This window comes from Pecten maximus, chromosome 5 (genome assembly GCF_902652985.1).
Source record: "Pecten maximus chromosome 5, xPecMax1.1, whole genome shotgun sequence".
NCBI lineage: Eukaryota > Metazoa > Mollusca > Bivalvia > Pectinida > Pectinidae > Pecten > Pecten maximus.
In genome coordinates this window covers 26,064,479-26,082,688 of record NC_047019.1, presented here as the reverse complement: position 1 = coordinate 26,082,688, position 18,210 = coordinate 26,064,479, and the positions used below count along the sequence as shown (strand labels likewise).

Here is an 18,210-nt window from a genome sequence, read left to right as displayed (position 1 = left end):
TTAGAACTGTATTGACTTTTGACCATTATTATGCCCAACAGAATTTACTCTATAGAACCAATTACCTTATTTCTGACTCTGTATTCTTGCAGAAATGAGGAAACATTTTATATTGCGCATACAAATACTTCTTTTGGGTCATTTTATGATGAAACTCTCTGATAGAGTTGAAAGTTTTCATATGACGCAATGAAGATTACCAGCCCAATCTATTGCTGTTCAAGGCACAATTCCTGATAACACTACTTCTCCTGAAGTGCTGGACCTTTTTCAGTGCTACAGGTGATTTGAAGCTGCTGATGGTTTTATTATCATATCATTAGAACTGGGTACTGTAAAATCATTAAATTTCATTGAGTTTTCGTTTTGTTAGCTGTATGCATGCTCTCAGTCAATTGATCAATATATGTCTAGGGAAAAAGCAAAATCCTACAGATTTGATATGAGGAATTTATATGTGATCAGTCCACAAATTCAATTACCTGTGCAATGGTAATATAGTTTTGGAAAATGATGAATTTTATTAACTCCTTGTGATATTTGGACATTCAGGAACATTGGATACACACTATTGTCTTTACTGTAGACAATGTGTTTACATATATTTCCTGGTATGTCATTGCATTAAGGTAGGGATCTATAGTATATAAGGATGTTTGAACAAGCCACATTTAGTTCGGAGGTCATAAGAGCTATTTTGACAACATTTATAACTGAACCCTATGAGTGGTGGTTAAGGCATAAGGTTCGACTGCAAGGCATCAAAGTCGCTGCTTGTGTCCAAGAATATGGCTCACAAAAGGCCCATTTGATAATACCTCACGAGAGATTTGATAAATGTAGTTTTATGGAGACTTATAGTGAAATGGTCATTTCCATTTAAAAGTACTTAGTTTGTATGTGATACCAATAATTCTTTATGGATAATCATCAATTCTACACCTCAATGTCTGATCAAAATTTGTCTGTATTGAAAGATATGTTCAGTATTTCACAAGTGGTATTCTCCCATGTATTTTGTACATAGATTGGAAAATCAGTGTTACAATGATGAAAGACTGTATCATCCTATATGAATTTATTGGACTCAGTGTTGGTGTGATTGGGGAATAATGGTGAAGTGTGGTACCAGTCTGACTGGAACCATGATCTACAGTATAGATATACAACAGCCACTGTGAGAGCCAGCAAACACAGATTCAGTTAAAAAACAATTATAGAGACCTGGTACTACAGTAGCCAATCTCCTTCATAATTTACTGATGAATAAAATATTTAACAAATCTGGGTTTCTTAGTTAATGGTCATAAAAATGTATGTATTGGAAATTGAGGTAAAACTGTGATAAATATTATGCACGACATAACCTTGTATATATAATTATGTGAGTGACACGAGTTGTCGTGTGACTTTGTATCATACACCTATATCCTGGATAGCATTCCTAATGTACATTATCAGCAGTGATATCCAAACACAAACAGCTCCTTCATTATGTATGATGATTTTAAGTCAACAGGGTGTTAAGCAATTGCTTTCTTGTAATAAAGAATTTGGCACATGTTGGAGAAGTCAAATATTCCAACCAAAATCAATTCAAACTGACAGCCATGTGATGGAACTATAGACTGAGCAGATCTTCTTTGACCAAATAGCTCATTGTCATGGGTGCAAAACCCTTGTCTGGCACATTAGTGCAATTTCTCAATTATGTCATATTTGTAGCTGAATCAATCATACCAAAGAAGAAGTGATGGGCCCTAGGGGTTTTGGGTCCAAAGACTTTGCTTACAATATATACACTTTACAAGGAAGTTGGCCATGAAATGTAGCACTATGAATGAACATCAGGGGAAGCAATCAAAATATCTTATCAAACTCCAGGTGAATTGATTTCTCTGATGAACCTGTCAATAGGTGAGTCAGGAGGTGTTAATGGTTATGCTATGTTGTAACAAAATGCCTGAAATTTATGAGAATGACAACTGATGAAAAGCTAAATGACAAGTGTCTTATCAAATTTTAAAGTCATTATGGACATGGTTTTGGATTGTATGCATTTATAATTAGTACACAGGTTGTACCTGAAAATGATTTTATTGCATATTGGGAATTTAGACAAATACATACATATTCATTCTTTTCACCCCAACAGGACAGATTACTCCATATATTGCTGCAAAATCATCAGCAGAAATGGAGTATCTTCTACAGCAGTTCTATGTTGTCTAGATAAAAGCAGGAATTGACATCTTGCAGTGTAAATGAATTTGACTTGGAGGTTCTGTTGGTCTGTTATTAGTTGCTGTGCACGAAATGTCAGACAGAATTAGATCTGTGTCATTTATTTAAAAGAATCGATAAAAGCCAATAGCATTTGAAACATCATTTTTTAAAGAAGTTCTTTTATATCATAGTGATATGGTATTTTATATTTCCAGACAAGTACGGCTACTGTAAATTCTTTTATGTCATAGTGATATGGTATTTTATATTTCCAGACAAGTACGGCTACTGTAAATTCTTTCCAACTAATGTTCTGTAATGTTCAGACAATTTTCATTTTTGGGGTAGATTTTTTCGAAAATGATAAAATGATATTTTGCAATACATTGAATATTAGACCAATGACATTGAGATGTTCTGAGTATTTGAAATAAATGTGTCTATTGTATGTAGAATTCATTGTCAGAACAGAATTTTTACTGTCATAACTGAATTTTTACTATCAGGACTGAATTTTTACTGTCAGAACAGAATTTTTACTGTCAGAACAGAATTTTTACTGTTGGAACTGAATTTGTCTTGTCCACACTGAAATTTTACTGTCAGGATCTAAATTTTTACTCAAGGAACTGAATTTTTTCTGAGTTAAGAAGAGTCTTTATATCAAAGTTCGAGATGAGGAATTTTGACTGTATGTTGGTTTGGAGGAATTCTCTAGTTTGAGAGATAGTCTATGATCTGCTGGCTTCAAGCATCTGTTGGATAACACATACATGCCTTATTGCATGTCTATGTATGGTAGTTGCTGATCAAGATCAGAGAGATGTTTGTGTGGTATAATGTGTTTATGTACTCTGGTACTCTGAGGGTAGGTCTGATTTGAGCTGGTATATAAACAGTGAAGGTGTAGCTCAGTGATCAAAAGCTTCCTAGAAGGTTCATTACAACTATTTGGCAGTGTTTCAGTTTCTTAATAGCAATTTTCTGTCAATACTTTACTGTTTAGACTGAGTTTGTGTTGTTGTGTGTTACATTTGTAATTGGGTAAACATTTTATAATGCAAATAATTTGCACTAGATTAAAAAAATAATGACAGGTGTGTTTTGTTTTGGTAGAAAGAAATCATTTTCTAATCATGGTAAGTTTAACTATCAGTACATGTACTTAAAACTCTCCTAATGAGATTTTGTGAACTGGTGATGAAATCTTCCGCACATTATAGCTGATAACTGGGTTTAACATTGGATATTTATCCAACAATAAGCCCAAGGTTGGAACACATTATAGTATCTTCTACATAAAATTTAGAGGTACAGGACAATAGAATAGTGTACAGAACTGCAAGCCAATTATATTGTCAATTATATTGGCTTAAAATCAATTAAAATCAAGCAAGGCTGGACAAATATATACATTATTTTCTAATAAGCTAATCATGCTTGTGACAAGCATTTTCATTGACTTAAAAATTCATGTTTTCAATGAATTACATACAAAATTGATGCAGTTGTTTGTATATAAGGTCACTTTTGATTGGTTGATAAAGCGGCATGCTAATTTCTGAGAGAAAGGAGATTGTCAGTAAAATTGGATTTCCACAGGAATTGTGTATAGTAATTAGATTTGCAGTTTATCTGGTGTACACTATGGGGCTATGTTATATCTCCATAGTGTAAAATATATTATATTCATGTTAAACTTTAAAGAATAATGTTTCAGTTTTATATTCTTTTCAGTACATGATGTGACAACAGAAAAAATATAGTTAGAAGGTATTTATTGTATACATCATTTTGTGTATATGGTTGAGAACTATTATATTACAAAAAACCTTTTATTTTGTATTTTGCAGTTGATATTTTCTGGGGAATATACCAAAGCCATGGAGCAGAACTACCACAAAGACCACTTGGCTTGCCATAACTGTGATAAGAAGCTGATTGCTTGTCGCTACATCCTCAAAGAGGAGAACCCCTACTGCATCCCCTGCTACCAGGAGCAGTTCGCTCACAACTGTGAGGAGTGCAAGAAACCCATTGGTCCTGACTACAAGGTCAGTCATATCCAGTGTTTTCTGATAGTGATGTGGTAGTTTGTGTTGGAGTGTCAGCTTCTGGTGTTAATGTTGGTCGCAATAAACATTGATGTTGAAGTTGTCCTATAAGTATGGTCATCATCATCATCATCATCATCATCATTACACTGTTATCATCTCTATACAGAAATCATTATCATTGTAATTGCCATAACACTGAAATTTGATACAAGTCATTAAACTGAAGCAGGTGAAGTAATGTCCCTGAAAATTGACTTAGTATATTATGCCAAAAGTCATTACCTTCAAAGTACAATATGTCTGAAGACTGCATATTCACTGCAGTTAGAAAAACGGTTGCAGTCTATATGAATATAGTATATAGATTCTTAAAAGGTGCTTCTGCATGGAGAAAAGCTCTGTGGAGAAAAGATTTGTATGTGGTTTGAAATACAATGTTATTCACATTAGCAGGTCAAGTTTGCTTAATAGTTTGTATGTCTCCTTGATATTTAATCAATTAAAAGTCTTAAGTGGAGAAAATGCTAATCTTGTAAGCTGCATCATCTGGAAATTAACCATTAACAGGAAATCAAAGATTGAAGTAATTAAGTGTAAGAACTGGAACAGACGGTCAAGAGAACTGAATGCCATGTCATGTTTATAAACAAGATAAAATGCTTATTTCACGGATCTAGGAAACAGCAACAACTTCATCACTGATGCTTGATACATTGCTGGCCCCTACCCAAATTCCTGTCTAAAGACACTACTGACGCACATTGTGTAAAAACAAACGAGGCAGTTTATGTGTAAATAAAGATAATTAAATAAATATGTTAGTGCGTGTTTTGGGGGAAATAGTGGAAATTGAACAGTGTGACTAAGGAATTTATAGTTATATGGTGCTCAAGGTAGTATAATGTTCAACAACCTCCATATGAGCTAGTGTGTTTTTACATATTTCATCTCCCTAGCAACTATCAATAGCCTGCATGTTGTTTTCTAAATTCTTCTTTGAGGAAATGTTCTCCAGTTTCATTGAAGTGTCCACAACACAAAGGATGAAAATGATTCTTATCAATTGGTACGTGTAAGCTGCTGAAGAAACATGCTTTCAATAAATATGCTGACTTGCAACCATTGCTGTTGTTTCCAATACAACATGTGTGGCCATATTTAGTCAGTGGGTTGTAGCATTCTTTAACAGATAGGTGGATATTTTTTATTGTTTTTGCTGGTATTAGAAATTAAATGTTGCAGACAAGCAGTTGTGCTATCACCATATTGTGTACAACAAGAAATAGAAATGCTCAGGCTATAACAAAGTTTCACATACATAACAACCAAAGTGTCCAGACTAACAAGGTTCTACTGTACACACAAACCAAAGTATCCAGACTAACAAGGTTCTACTGTACACACAAACCAAAGTGTCCAGACTAACCAGGTTCTACTGTACACACAAACCAAAGTGTCCAGACTAACAAGGTTCTACTGTACACATAAACCAAAATGTCCAGACTAACAAGGTTCTACTGCACACACAAACCAAAGTGTCCAGACTAACCAGGTTCTACTGTACACACAAACCAAAGTGTCCAGACTAACAAGGATTCACTCTACACACAAACCAAAGTGTCCAGACTAACAAGGTTCTACTGTACACACAAACCAAAGTGTCCTGACTAACAAGGTTCTACTGTACACACAAACCAAAGTGTCCAGACTAACAAGGTTCTACTGTACACACAAACCAAAGTGTCCAGACTAACCAGGTTCTACTGTACACACAAACCAAAGTGTCCAGACTAACAAGGTTCTACTGTACACATAAACCAAAGTGTCCAGACTAACAAGGTTCTACTGCACACACAAACCAAAGTGTCCAGACTAACCAGGTTCTACTGTACACACAAACCAAAGTGTCCAGACTAACAAGGTTCTACTGCACACACAAACCAAAGTGTCCAGACTAACAAGGTTCTACTGCACACACAAACCAAAGTGTCCAGACTAACAAGTATTCACTCTACACATAAACCAAAGTGTCCAGACTAACAAGGTTCTACTGCACACACAAACCAAAGTGTCCAGACTAACAAGTATTCACTCTACACATAAACCAAAGTGTCCAGACTAACAAGGTTCCACTGTACACACAAACCAAAGTGTCCAGACTAACAAGGTTCCACTCCACACACAAACCAAAGTGTCCAGACTAACCAGGTTCTACTGTACACACAAACCAAAGTGTCCAGACTAACCAGGTTCTACTGTACACACAAACCAAAGTGTCCAGACTAACAAGGTTCTACTGTACACACAAACCAAAGTGTCCTGACTAACAAGGTTCTACTGTACACACAAACCAAAGTGTTCAGACTGACAAGGTTCTACTGTACACACAAACCAAAGTGTTCAGACTGACAAGGTTCTACTGTACACACAAACCAAAGTGTCCAGACTAACAAGGATTCACTCTACACACAATCCAAAGTGTCCAGACTAACAAGCTTCTACTGCACACACAAACCAAAGTGTCCAGACTAACAAGGTTCTACTGCACACACAAACCAAAGTGTCCAGACTAACAAGGTTCTACTGCACACACAAACCAAAGTGTCCAGACTAACAAGTATTCACTCTACACATAAACCAAAGTGTCCAGACTAACAAGGTTCTACTGCACACACAAACCAAAGTGTCCAGACTAACAAGTATTCACTCTACACATAAACCAAAGTGTCCAGACTAACAAGGTTCCACTGTACACACAAACCAAAGTGTCCAGACTAACAAGGTTCCACTCCACACACAAACCAAAGTGTCCAGACTAACCAGGTTCTACAGTACACACAAACCAAAGTGTCCAGACTAACCAGGTTCTACTGTACACACAAACCAAAGTGTCCAGACTAACAAGGTTCTACTGTACACACAAACCAAAGTGTCCTGACTAACAAGGTTCTACTGTACACACAAACCAAAGTGTTCAGACTGACAAGGTTCTACTGTACACACAAACCAAAGTGTTCAGACTGACAAGGTTCTACTGTACACACAAACCAAAGTGTCCAGACTAACAAGGATTCACTCTACACACAATCCAAAGTGTCCAGACTAACAAGCTTCTACTGCACACACAAACCAAAGTGTTCAGACTGACAAGGTTCTACTGTACACACAAATCAAAGTGTCCAGACTAACAAGGATTCACTCTACACACAATCCAAAGTGTCCAGACTAACAAGCTTCTACTGCACACACAAACCAAAGTGTCCAGACTAACAAGGGTCCGTTGTACACACAAACCAAAGTGTCCAGACTAACAAGGGTCCATTGTACATGCCAACCAAGGTGCCTAAAGTCTAGCATCTTATCCGAGGCAATAGTTAAGCATACTTCTTTAACTCCCAACCACCAAACTGTGATTATTTCTTTCGATCATAAAGTGTCTTGTACTAACATTGAAACTTTCTTTTTCTAAGATATATTATCTTGTTGTCTCATCTACATGTAGTTGCCAAAGGATTTAGTCACTAAGTGGGTTTTGGTATGGCAGATTTATTACATTTTGTATTGAGATGAGGTAATACTCCACGGTATACTCTGAGTTATGGCCCTTTTCTTGATACCCTTAGATGGCCAGTTGTGGCCAAATTCCTAGCAATATCCTGCATTATTTTACTGGTGTTGGCTATTTCTATGATGACAGCTGGATATTTCTCTTGAGATGCCAATTATTTCACTGTGGTGACGGTTCATTATATCATTTGGCAACATCTCCTGGCTTGCTACATGTTCTTTATGAAAACTCATTATCTGGACAAAATTATCTTCCTATGTAATGGGACAGAGTCAGAAAAAGGCCGGAATTCCAACATACCCAACAATGAACAGATGTGTGGTCAGTTGATTATGTTGCTAAATCAGTGCTGTAGTGTAGTAGTGGCAGTACCTATAGAGAGATTTTTTTCTTCTGACCTTTGCTTGATTGTCTTCTGATTGCCAATGTAATCAAGTCATTATACAGCTGTTCAATAACAGGATCTACTGGGGTCTCTGCATATGGCAGTTTAGTTGAGTAAAACAGATCCAGCCATCCATGCCAGAAGAGTTCCAGCAGGGTTCCATGACGTCAAAAGCTTGTTCTGGTTTCCATACAAATATATCTACAATATATCTGGCCATCTTATTAATATCAAAGGATTGCCTCAAGTTGCAAATAAATTTCCCAACAGACTTAAGCTTTCAGATGAACATGATGATAAAGTCTGACTCATAATGATGTTTGACAGTGGTGAAGCCATTTGTCCATTTGTTCTGATAAAACCTGATGAAAGTCTTCAGGATTTAGTTGTTATGTCCTATAAAATTCCATGACACAGTAAATATGTACATATAATCTAGTCCGTTGTTTCATTCTATTTTATTATATGATTCAAGGCACTGTATCTCTATGTGATGGTATTTCTCTACATATCATTCACTAATCATAGAAGCTGTTGTAAATGTTTAATTGAAATGTACAGTGTATTTGAAATATCAGCATACTCCATTGAAATCCTTTGTCTCCATATGACATTAAATGCTGTTTTATATGAACATTCTGATGTTTATAGAGTTTGTGTAAATCAATTTTATAGTTGTTTAGACTGGCCCCTAGCTTACTAAAATTATAATAAAATTGAGCTTTATAATTTTAGTCTTTTGGAGTATATATATATAATTCTAAGTTTCAAACTTTGGGGATATTAGTAAGTGTAAGAACTGGTGGCCAGTTTACTAGTTGTTATGTTGATGTTATATGAAGTGACTGATGAAGAGGTAGACATGCTTAATGCTTAATGAATAAAGGTATACATGTACCAGGATACTAAGAGGTAAATAGGGCTCATACCCTGACTTGGTTGGCTTTCAAATTTCTTATTTTTCCAAACTCAAGGTTCATCTGTGGGCTTCCTGAATACATGCAAGAGTTATATTGGTCAGTACAGGTCAATAGCCAAACAAAAGGATTGCCTGTTTGTGTTATGACTGTATATCAATGATGACCACCCTTGTACCACTGGTAAACGCTCACATCAGTGTCAACCTCAGGTCAGTCAGCTAGGGATAAATAGTAGTGATAATGTTCGAATCGTTACTACCATGCATTGACCCAGTACCTGTGTCTGGTTCATATTCCAACAACTCTTCATTATGTATTTCAGGGCCTGAACTTTTGCCTGTCTGTAGAACATTGTCTGCAACTCATTGTTTGAACATAATAATGATCATGATATATGCCAATGGTCAATTCTAGTTCTAGCCAATAAATACACTGGAGGAGGCCAAATTCTGTCCGTCTGTTTGTGGGGTAATCAAAAGTGGAAAATGCCTACAATCACATGTTTAAGACATAGCAAACATATTTGCAACCTCCCTATTTCTAAAGGAAGCTCCTATAGCTTACCAACATTTTCATAGACATGAATTATGAGCATAACTAATCCGTTAGAAATCATTTCATTCACAAGGAAGAGGGTATTAACGTTTTTTCATTAATGTTATAACTGTTTTAGTCATACCTATTGTCGTAAAATACATGACCTTTTGTCCTTGTGTTGTTTTCTGTTCCTGATCTCCTGAATTATTTCCAGGCTCGTAGTTTTGTCAAAAATAAGTCACCCTTAAGGATTTGGTGATGGCATGATGTGTAATAAGCTATAATGGTAGGTGTATTTATAGACCGCTTTGGAGTCTTCCTTATTACATGTAGGAGGAGGCCCGCCAACATGCGTCATGCACATGCTGCAGTTTGTGTTTCCTGTCACATGTTATTATCCTGCAAATTTCGCAAATCTTAGTAAAGTTCTGATGGGAAATAACAGGCAGAGTCTACCTGGAAAATTAACTACCTTACCGTACATTGTACCTACGCCAAATCACATTAAGATAGGATCTAAGGGGTGGTTGTATTTACTTGGAATAGTTTGTCCATTTGCATCTGATAGAAGATTCAGGTGGACAATTGCCAAGTAAAATGTTTGACCATTAGTTCTTCACAGGGTTATTGATCTAAGTATATTCTAAATGTCCTTGATCTTCATATTTAACTATGACTTTAAATATTCTTCTACTTCTTTCACTTTGGTTGTTCTGTGACCTTGACCTTGCTGTTATGCAATGCTTAATCTAAGGTCAGTAAATAATATGGCTGTCATACAATGAAATATATTCAGTTGAACAACCTCAAATATTTCTGTGTTATGAGATGAAGGATGGGTCCTCCTTTAGAATGTGACACATTTGATGTGAGAAATTAATCGGACTTTAATCAAATGAGTTTGTGTTATATAAGCAAACTAGTCTGGTTGAAGTTTTACGACACTTAATTATCTTCAGTTAAAACTGTGCATGGCATCTATATCTATTGCAATGTAATAAGAAATGCTTAAAAACACTAGTTCATGGACCAGCAACTCACTTCCTACTTATAAATACAGATAATATGTTGGCTTCCTTGGTTTAGATTGTTATAGATCATTAATATGGTGATGCATGTGCATTGCATTTTAGTTAATCATTGATCGGTTCCTTGGTGCTAAGGGAAGACAGTGGGTAAACAGTCCTTCTCTCATTCAGTCTGCCATGCATCATTTTGCCTAATAGTCTAAATACTAACAACAGGTTCTTGAGAATATACTGAGTTACTGCCCTTTGTTTAGTGATCTCCAGGGTTAGCAAAATTGTCTTAATTGTGCAGACTTTTGGGTGATTTAAACTTATATATATTTATTTAGACAACAAGAAAATGTCCATGTTTCAATAGCATCATGTTTCCATATTAAATGCCAGCTTCTTTCTCAACATTTTCCTTTTTAAGTTCCCTTTGAAATAAACTACTGCTTAATCACTCATATTGCCATAATATTAATGGGAAATGGTGGCAGAATAACAAGATTTTACTATGAAAATTAATGTGTTTATGTTGTTAAACACTTAATGCAACACTTTTATCTCCAAAATCTCATTGATTTGGAAAATAAAGCAAATGCTTAATGTCAGCATTTAATGAAGACAATTTTGATGTAGCAATGAGGGTTTGTTATGTTATATTTTTCTGTATATAAAAAATAAACAAATACGTCTGAACTGTCAATCTCTGGAAATAGATCACAAAGTTCACTGATGACTATCAGCCGATTTTCTGCTGTTATGTAGTGTAAACAGTGAGGTGATAGACCTGGATGAGTAAGTGTAGAGACTTTCAGCCCACTCCTCTTCCTCCTCCCTCCTCCTATACAAATTCCAGTGTGTTATCTGATGGAGATTCTGGCTGCTTTAGGGAATGCTTTGATAGAGAAAGATAGTGTGTGTGTACAACTCTCACTTCCTACTTCCTCAAACTCTGCTCACCCTAGATATGTAATATGATCTTGCCCTACGTCAGGGGGGAGTTTATATATAGATGTATCTTGTAAAATCTATTTATCTAAAATTTATCCTGCGGAATGCAGATCATATCAACATGCCAAAAGAAAACAAAATAGCGTAAAAGTTGCTACTTACACAGGTTTCTTTTTTTTCTGCTAGAATTGAATAAATTAATGAAAGTAGAAATTATAGAAATTTATATTAATGTCTATAGCTATTTCACACTTTTCCGGAAAATATGCTCTTTTTGTGGTTTTTAATCTTTAAGTATCAGTTGACCTATCATACGGTGATCGCCTTTTGTCAGGGATCGTCCATCTTGCGTGGTAAATAATTAACATTTTCAACTTCTTCTCAATTACAAACTTGCCCAGAGACCTGATATTGGGTCTGTAGCCTGCTGGGATGAAGGGCTACCAAGTTTGTTAAAATGGATGACCTTGACATTCATTCAAGGTCACAGGTCAAATATGCTATAATCTTTGAACAACTTCTTGATAACCAAAAGGCCCAGACACCTAATATTAGGTCTGTAGTTTGCTGGGATGAAGGGCTACCAAATTTGTTCAAATGGATGGCCTTGACCTTCATTACAGGTCACAGGAGTCAAATATGCTAAAATCTTTTAAACGACTCCTTCTTAATACCAAAAGGCCCTCAGAGACCCAATATTAGGTCTGTAGCATGCTGGGGTGAAGGGCTACCACGTTTATTCAAATGGATGACCCTGACCTTCATTCAATGTCACAGGAGCCAAATATGCTAAAATATATCAAAACTCAGGTGACCATTAAGGCACATGGGCCTCTTGTTAGTTATTTTTGTTAAAAAAAAACACAAAAAAAAACCCACACCTTTTTAGACTAGTAATTCATTGAAAGAAATGTTTGTCAGATTAATAATAAAGTTGTCTTGATGATTTATATATATTTCTGGTGAGAATTACACAGTGCACCTACCAATTTAGTTGCTTCATATAAATATATATATATATAATATTGCACAACTGTGAATTCAAAAGTTAAATATGGTAGTGGCCATATTATGACCAGCTCATGCAGATTGCAACAAAGTGATGGAATCTCTTTACTGTTGATTTATTAGAATTGAAAATTTAAAGAAAATGAAATAAAAATGATATTTAAGCATAGCATAAAAAATCTAAATACATAAACAATGTGATAATTACGCAATCAAATTAATTTCAAAGCCTTTTCACCTGGTCACCCTTTCAAGCACCTTTCCAATCACTTGATTTTGAATGGCAATGACGAGGTATTTGATTATTGCATGTTGGCAACACTGGGTCTCTGTCCAATTTATATACTCAGAAGTGTTATAGCTAAGACTGATAATGGAAGGTGAAACAAAGGGGATAAGTGACTCTACAGGTAGCTGGTAGGCAGGGTAGGGGGTTGTGAATGTGTGGCACTGGTTTGGATTATAAAGGTTATGAATTTAGGTTATCAAACTTGCACTGAACATAAAGCAAAAGTTATCAGCTCTGAAAAAGATATAAATTTATACCATAATAATTTTTGAGAAACGCTCACCCAGATTTTATGTTGATGTTTAATAAGTGTGGTACAAGATTCATGTTGTTTATAGGAGTCATGATTCATAGCAACAATCATGGAGTATTTATTATTGATACACAGTTGTCATCAAAAGTGATATACAAAAAATGTAGTTAAAATACCTATGCCATGTATTGTGTATCAGAATTTAAGTACCTCATGTCAGCCATTACAAATTATTTTTTAGAAGATAGTAAAATGGAAGATTTTAATGTGTCAGGAAAGTATTTCAGTAAAATTGAATTACATTTTAATGCATTTTTATTACATTTAGTGTCAATTTATCGGTTGCTCCATAAATCATTAATGTCTAGACTTACTGATAAGTCAAGGAAAGGAAAACCAATTAAACACCCTCTATTAATATAAAGAATTGCATTGTATGGTTTGAAAGATTATAGATGTTCTAGATTGGATACATGCTTGACTTATAGATGCTCTAGGTTGGATACATGTTTGACTTATAGATACTCTAGGTTGGATACATGTTTGACTGTATAGATGCTCTAGGTTGGATACATGCTTGACTTATAGATGCTCTAGGTTGGATACATGCTTGACTTATAGATGCTCTAGGTTGGATACATGTTTGACTGTATAGATGCTCTAGGTTGGATACATGCTTGTTTTATAGATGCTCTAGGTTGGGTACATGCTTCAATTTATAGATGCTCTAGGTTGGATACATGCTTAACTTAAATAAAGATGCCCTAGTTTGGATACATGTTTGTCTTATAGATGCTCAAGGTTGGATACATGCTTGACTTTATAGATGATCTAGGTTGGATACATGCTTGTTTTATAGATGCTCTAGGTTGGATACATGCCTCAATTTATAGATGATCTAGGTTGGATACATGCTTTAATTTATAGATGCTCTAGGTTGGATACATGCTTGTTTTATAGATGCTCTAGGTTGGATACATGCTTCAATTTATAGATGCTCAAGGTTGGATACATGCTTGTTTTATAGATGCTCTAGGTTAGATATATGCTTGACTTTATAGATGCTCTAGGTTGGATGCATGCTGAACTTAAATATAGATGCCCTAAGTTGGATACATGTTTGTCTTTTGGATGTTCAAGGTTGGATACATGCTTGACTTTATAGATGATCTAGGTTGGATACATGCTTGTTTTATAGATGCTCTAGGTTGGATACATGCTTCAATTTATAGATGCTCTAGGTTGGATACATGCTTTAATTTATAGATGCTCTAGGTTGGATACATGCTTCAATTTATAGATGCTCAAGGTTGGATACATGCTTCAATTTATAGATGATCTAGGTTGGATACATGCTTTAGTTTAAAGATGCTCTAGGTTGGATACATGCTTGTTTTATAGATGCCCTAGGTTGGATACATGTTTGTCTTAAATATGCTCAAGGTTGGATACAGGCTTGACTTTATAGATGCTCTAGGTTGGATACATGCTTGTTTTATAGATGCCCTAGGTTGGGGACATGTTTGTCTTATAGATGCTCAAGGTTGGATACATGCTTGACTTTATAGATGCTCTAGGTTGGATACATGCTTGTTTTATAGATGCTCTAGGTTGGATACATGCTTCAATTTATAGATGCCCTAGGTTGGATACATGTTTGTCTTATAGATGCTCAAGGTTGGATACATGCTTGACTTTATAGATGCTCTAAGTTGGATACATGCTTGTTTTATAGATGCCCTAGGTTGGATACATGTTTGTCTTATAGATGCTCAAGATTGGATACATGCTTGACTTTATAGATGATCTAGGTTGGATACATGCTTGTTTTATAGATGCTCTAGGTTGGATACATGCCTCAATTTATAGATGATCTAGGTTGGATACATGCTTTAATTTATAGATGCTCTAGGTTGGATACATGCTTCAATTTATAGATGCTCAAGGTTGGATACATGCTTCAATTTATAGATGATCTAGGTTGGATACATGCTTGTTTTATAGATGCTCTAGGTTGGTACATGCTTCAATTTATAGATGCTCTAGGTTGGATACATGCTTAACTTAAATAAAGATGCCCTAGTTTGGATACATGTTTGTCTTATAGATGCTCAAGGTTGGATACATGCTTGACTTTATAGATGATCTAGGTTGGATACATGCTTGTTTTATAGATGCTCTAGATTGGATACATGCCTCAATTTATAGATGATCTAGGTTGGATACATGCATTAATTTATTGATGCTCTAGGTTGGATACATGCTTGTTTTATAGATGCTCTAGGTTGGATACATGCTTCAATTTATAGATGCTCAAGGTTGGATACATGCTTGTTTTATAGATGCTCTAGGTTAGATATATGCTTGACTTTATAGATGCTCTAGGTTGGATGCATGCTGAACTTAAATATAGATGCCCTAAGTTGGATACATGGTTGTCTTTTGGATGTTCAAGGTTGGATACATGCTTGACTTTATAGATGATCTAGGTTGGATACATGCTTAACTTAAATAAAGATGCCCTAGTTTGGATACATGTTTGTCTTATAGATGCTCTAGGTTAGATATATGCTTGACTTTATAGATGCTCTAGGTTGGATACATGCTGAACTTAAATATAGATGCCCTAAGTTGGATACATGTTTGTCTTTTGGATGTTCAAGGTTGGATACATGCTTGTTTTATAGATGCTCTAGGTTGGATACATGCTTCAATTTATAGATGCCCTAGGTTGGATACATGTTTGTCTTATAGATGCTCTAGGTTGGAAACATGCTTGTTTTATAGATGCTCTAGGTTGGATACATGCTTCAATTTATAGATGCCCTAGGTTGGATACATGTTTGTCTTATAGATGCTCAAGGTTGGATACATGCTTGACTTTATAGATGCTCTAAGTTGGATACATGCTTGTTTTATAGATGCCCTAGGTTGGATACATGTTTGTCTTATAGATGCTCAAGATTGGATACATGCTTGACTTTATAGATGATCTAGGTTGGATACATGCTTGTTTTATAGATGCTCTAGGTTGGATACATGCCTCAATTTATAGATGATCTAGGTTGGATACATGCTTTAATTTATAGATGCTCTAGGTTGGATACATGCTTCAATTTATAGATGCTCAAGGTTGGATACATGCTTGTTTTATAGATGCTCTAGGTTGGATACATGCCTCAATTTATAGATGCTCAAGGTTGGATACATGCTTCAATTTATAGATGATCTAGGTTGGATACATGCTTTAGTTTATAGATGCTCTAGGTTGGATACATGCTTGTTTTATAGATGCCCTAGGTTGGATACATGTTTGTCTTAAATATGCTCAAGGTTGGATACAGGCTTGACTTTATAGATGCTCTAGGTTGGATACATGCTTGTTTTATAGATGCCCTAGGTTGGAGACATGTTTGTCTTATAGATGCTCAAGGTTGGATACATGCTTGACTTTATAGATGCTCTAGGTTGGATACATGCTTGTTTTATAGATGCTCTAGGTTGGATACATGCCTCAATTTATAGATGATCTAGGTTGGATACATGCTTTAATTTATAGATGCTCTAGGTTGGATACATGCTTCAATTTATAGATGCTCAAGGTTAGATACATGCTTGTTTTATAGATGCTCTAGGTTAGATATATGCTTGACTTTATAGATGCTCTAGGTTGGATACATGCTTAACTTAAATATAGATGCCCTAGGTTGGATACATGTTTGTCTTATAGATGCTCAAGATTGGATACATGCTTGACTTTATAGATGATCTAGGTTGGATACATGCCTCAATTTATAGATGCTCTAGGTTGGATACATGCCTCAATTTATAGATGATCTAGGTTGGATACATGCTTTAATTTATAGATGCTCTAGGTTGGATACATGCTTCAATTTATAGATGCTCAAGGTTGGATACATGCTTGTTTTATAGATGCTCTAGGTTAGATATATGCTTGACTTTATAGATGATCTAGGTTGGATACATGCTTAACTTAAATATAGATGCCCTAGGTTGGATACATGTTTGTCTTATAGATGTTCAAGGTTGGATACATGCTTGACTTTATAGATGATCTAGGTTGGATACATGCTTGTTTTATAGATGCTCTAGGTTGGATACATGCTTCAATTTATAGATGCTCTAGGTTGGATACATGCTTTAATTTATAGATGCTCTAGGTTGGATACATGCTTTAATTTATAGATGCTCAAAGTTGGATACATGCTTCAATTTATAGATGCTCTAGGTTGGATACATGCTTGTTTTATAGATGTCCTAGGATGGATACATGTTTGTCTTATATATGCTCAAGGTTGGATACATGCTTGACTTTATAGATGCTCTAGGTTGGATACATGCTTCAATTTATAGATGCTCTAGGTTGGATGACTTCATACATGCTCAGAGGTAGATACTGTACATGCTCAGAGGTAGATACTGTACATGCTCAGAGGTAGATACTGTACATGCTCAGAGGTAGATACTGTACATGCTCAGAGATAGATACTGTACATGCTCAGAGGTAGATACTGTACATGCTCAGAGGTAGATACTGTACATGCTCAGAGGTAGATACTGTACATGCTCAGAGGTAGATACTGTACATGCTCAGAGGTAGATACTGTACATGCATCCTTGACATATATTTGTTATGTCCAGTTGTGCTGTCAGTCATTTTCATGAATGACCTATAGTCATTTTATGTCCAGAGGAAGCTAGTGTTGAAAGTTTTAAGTAATTGCATTATAGATTTGGCTACCTAGCACATTACAATTAACAAACCAATGTGTCTCTCTGTCCTCTGATAACATCCCTAGTACAAGCATATCGGTTCCAGTGAAACAAATTGATTTCAACAACAATTGATGATAATCAGAGAGAAAAAGTTAGCTTTATTGTGCCTAATGGGATGTTGGAGATGATTGGAGAGTAATATGATGGCAGAAAGTGTCCAATACATCTGATTATTGTCCTTGCAAGAGGATGGACCAACTTAAATT

The 18,210-nt window shown here is 35.5% G+C and overlaps 1 protein-coding gene across 7 annotated transcripts in view; it reads left to right on the top strand.

Moving 5' to 3' along the window:
* The window catches only part of LOC117327677 (four and a half LIM domains protein 2-like), a 127,508-nt gene that overhangs the window by 75,133 nt on the left and 34,165 nt on the right, over positions 1–18,210 (top strand). For all 7 annotated transcript variants that reach the window (XR_004532708.1, XM_033884759.1, XM_033884760.1 and 4 more), the window contains exon 6: positions 4,080–4,280. Coding sequence is in view for 6 of the 7 variants with exons in the window: in XM_033884759.1 (XP_033740650.1) it covers positions 4,080–4,280 (201 nt within the window). In the remaining variant the exon portion in view is untranslated. The remainder of the gene's footprint in view (positions 1–4,079; positions 4,281–18,210) is intronic.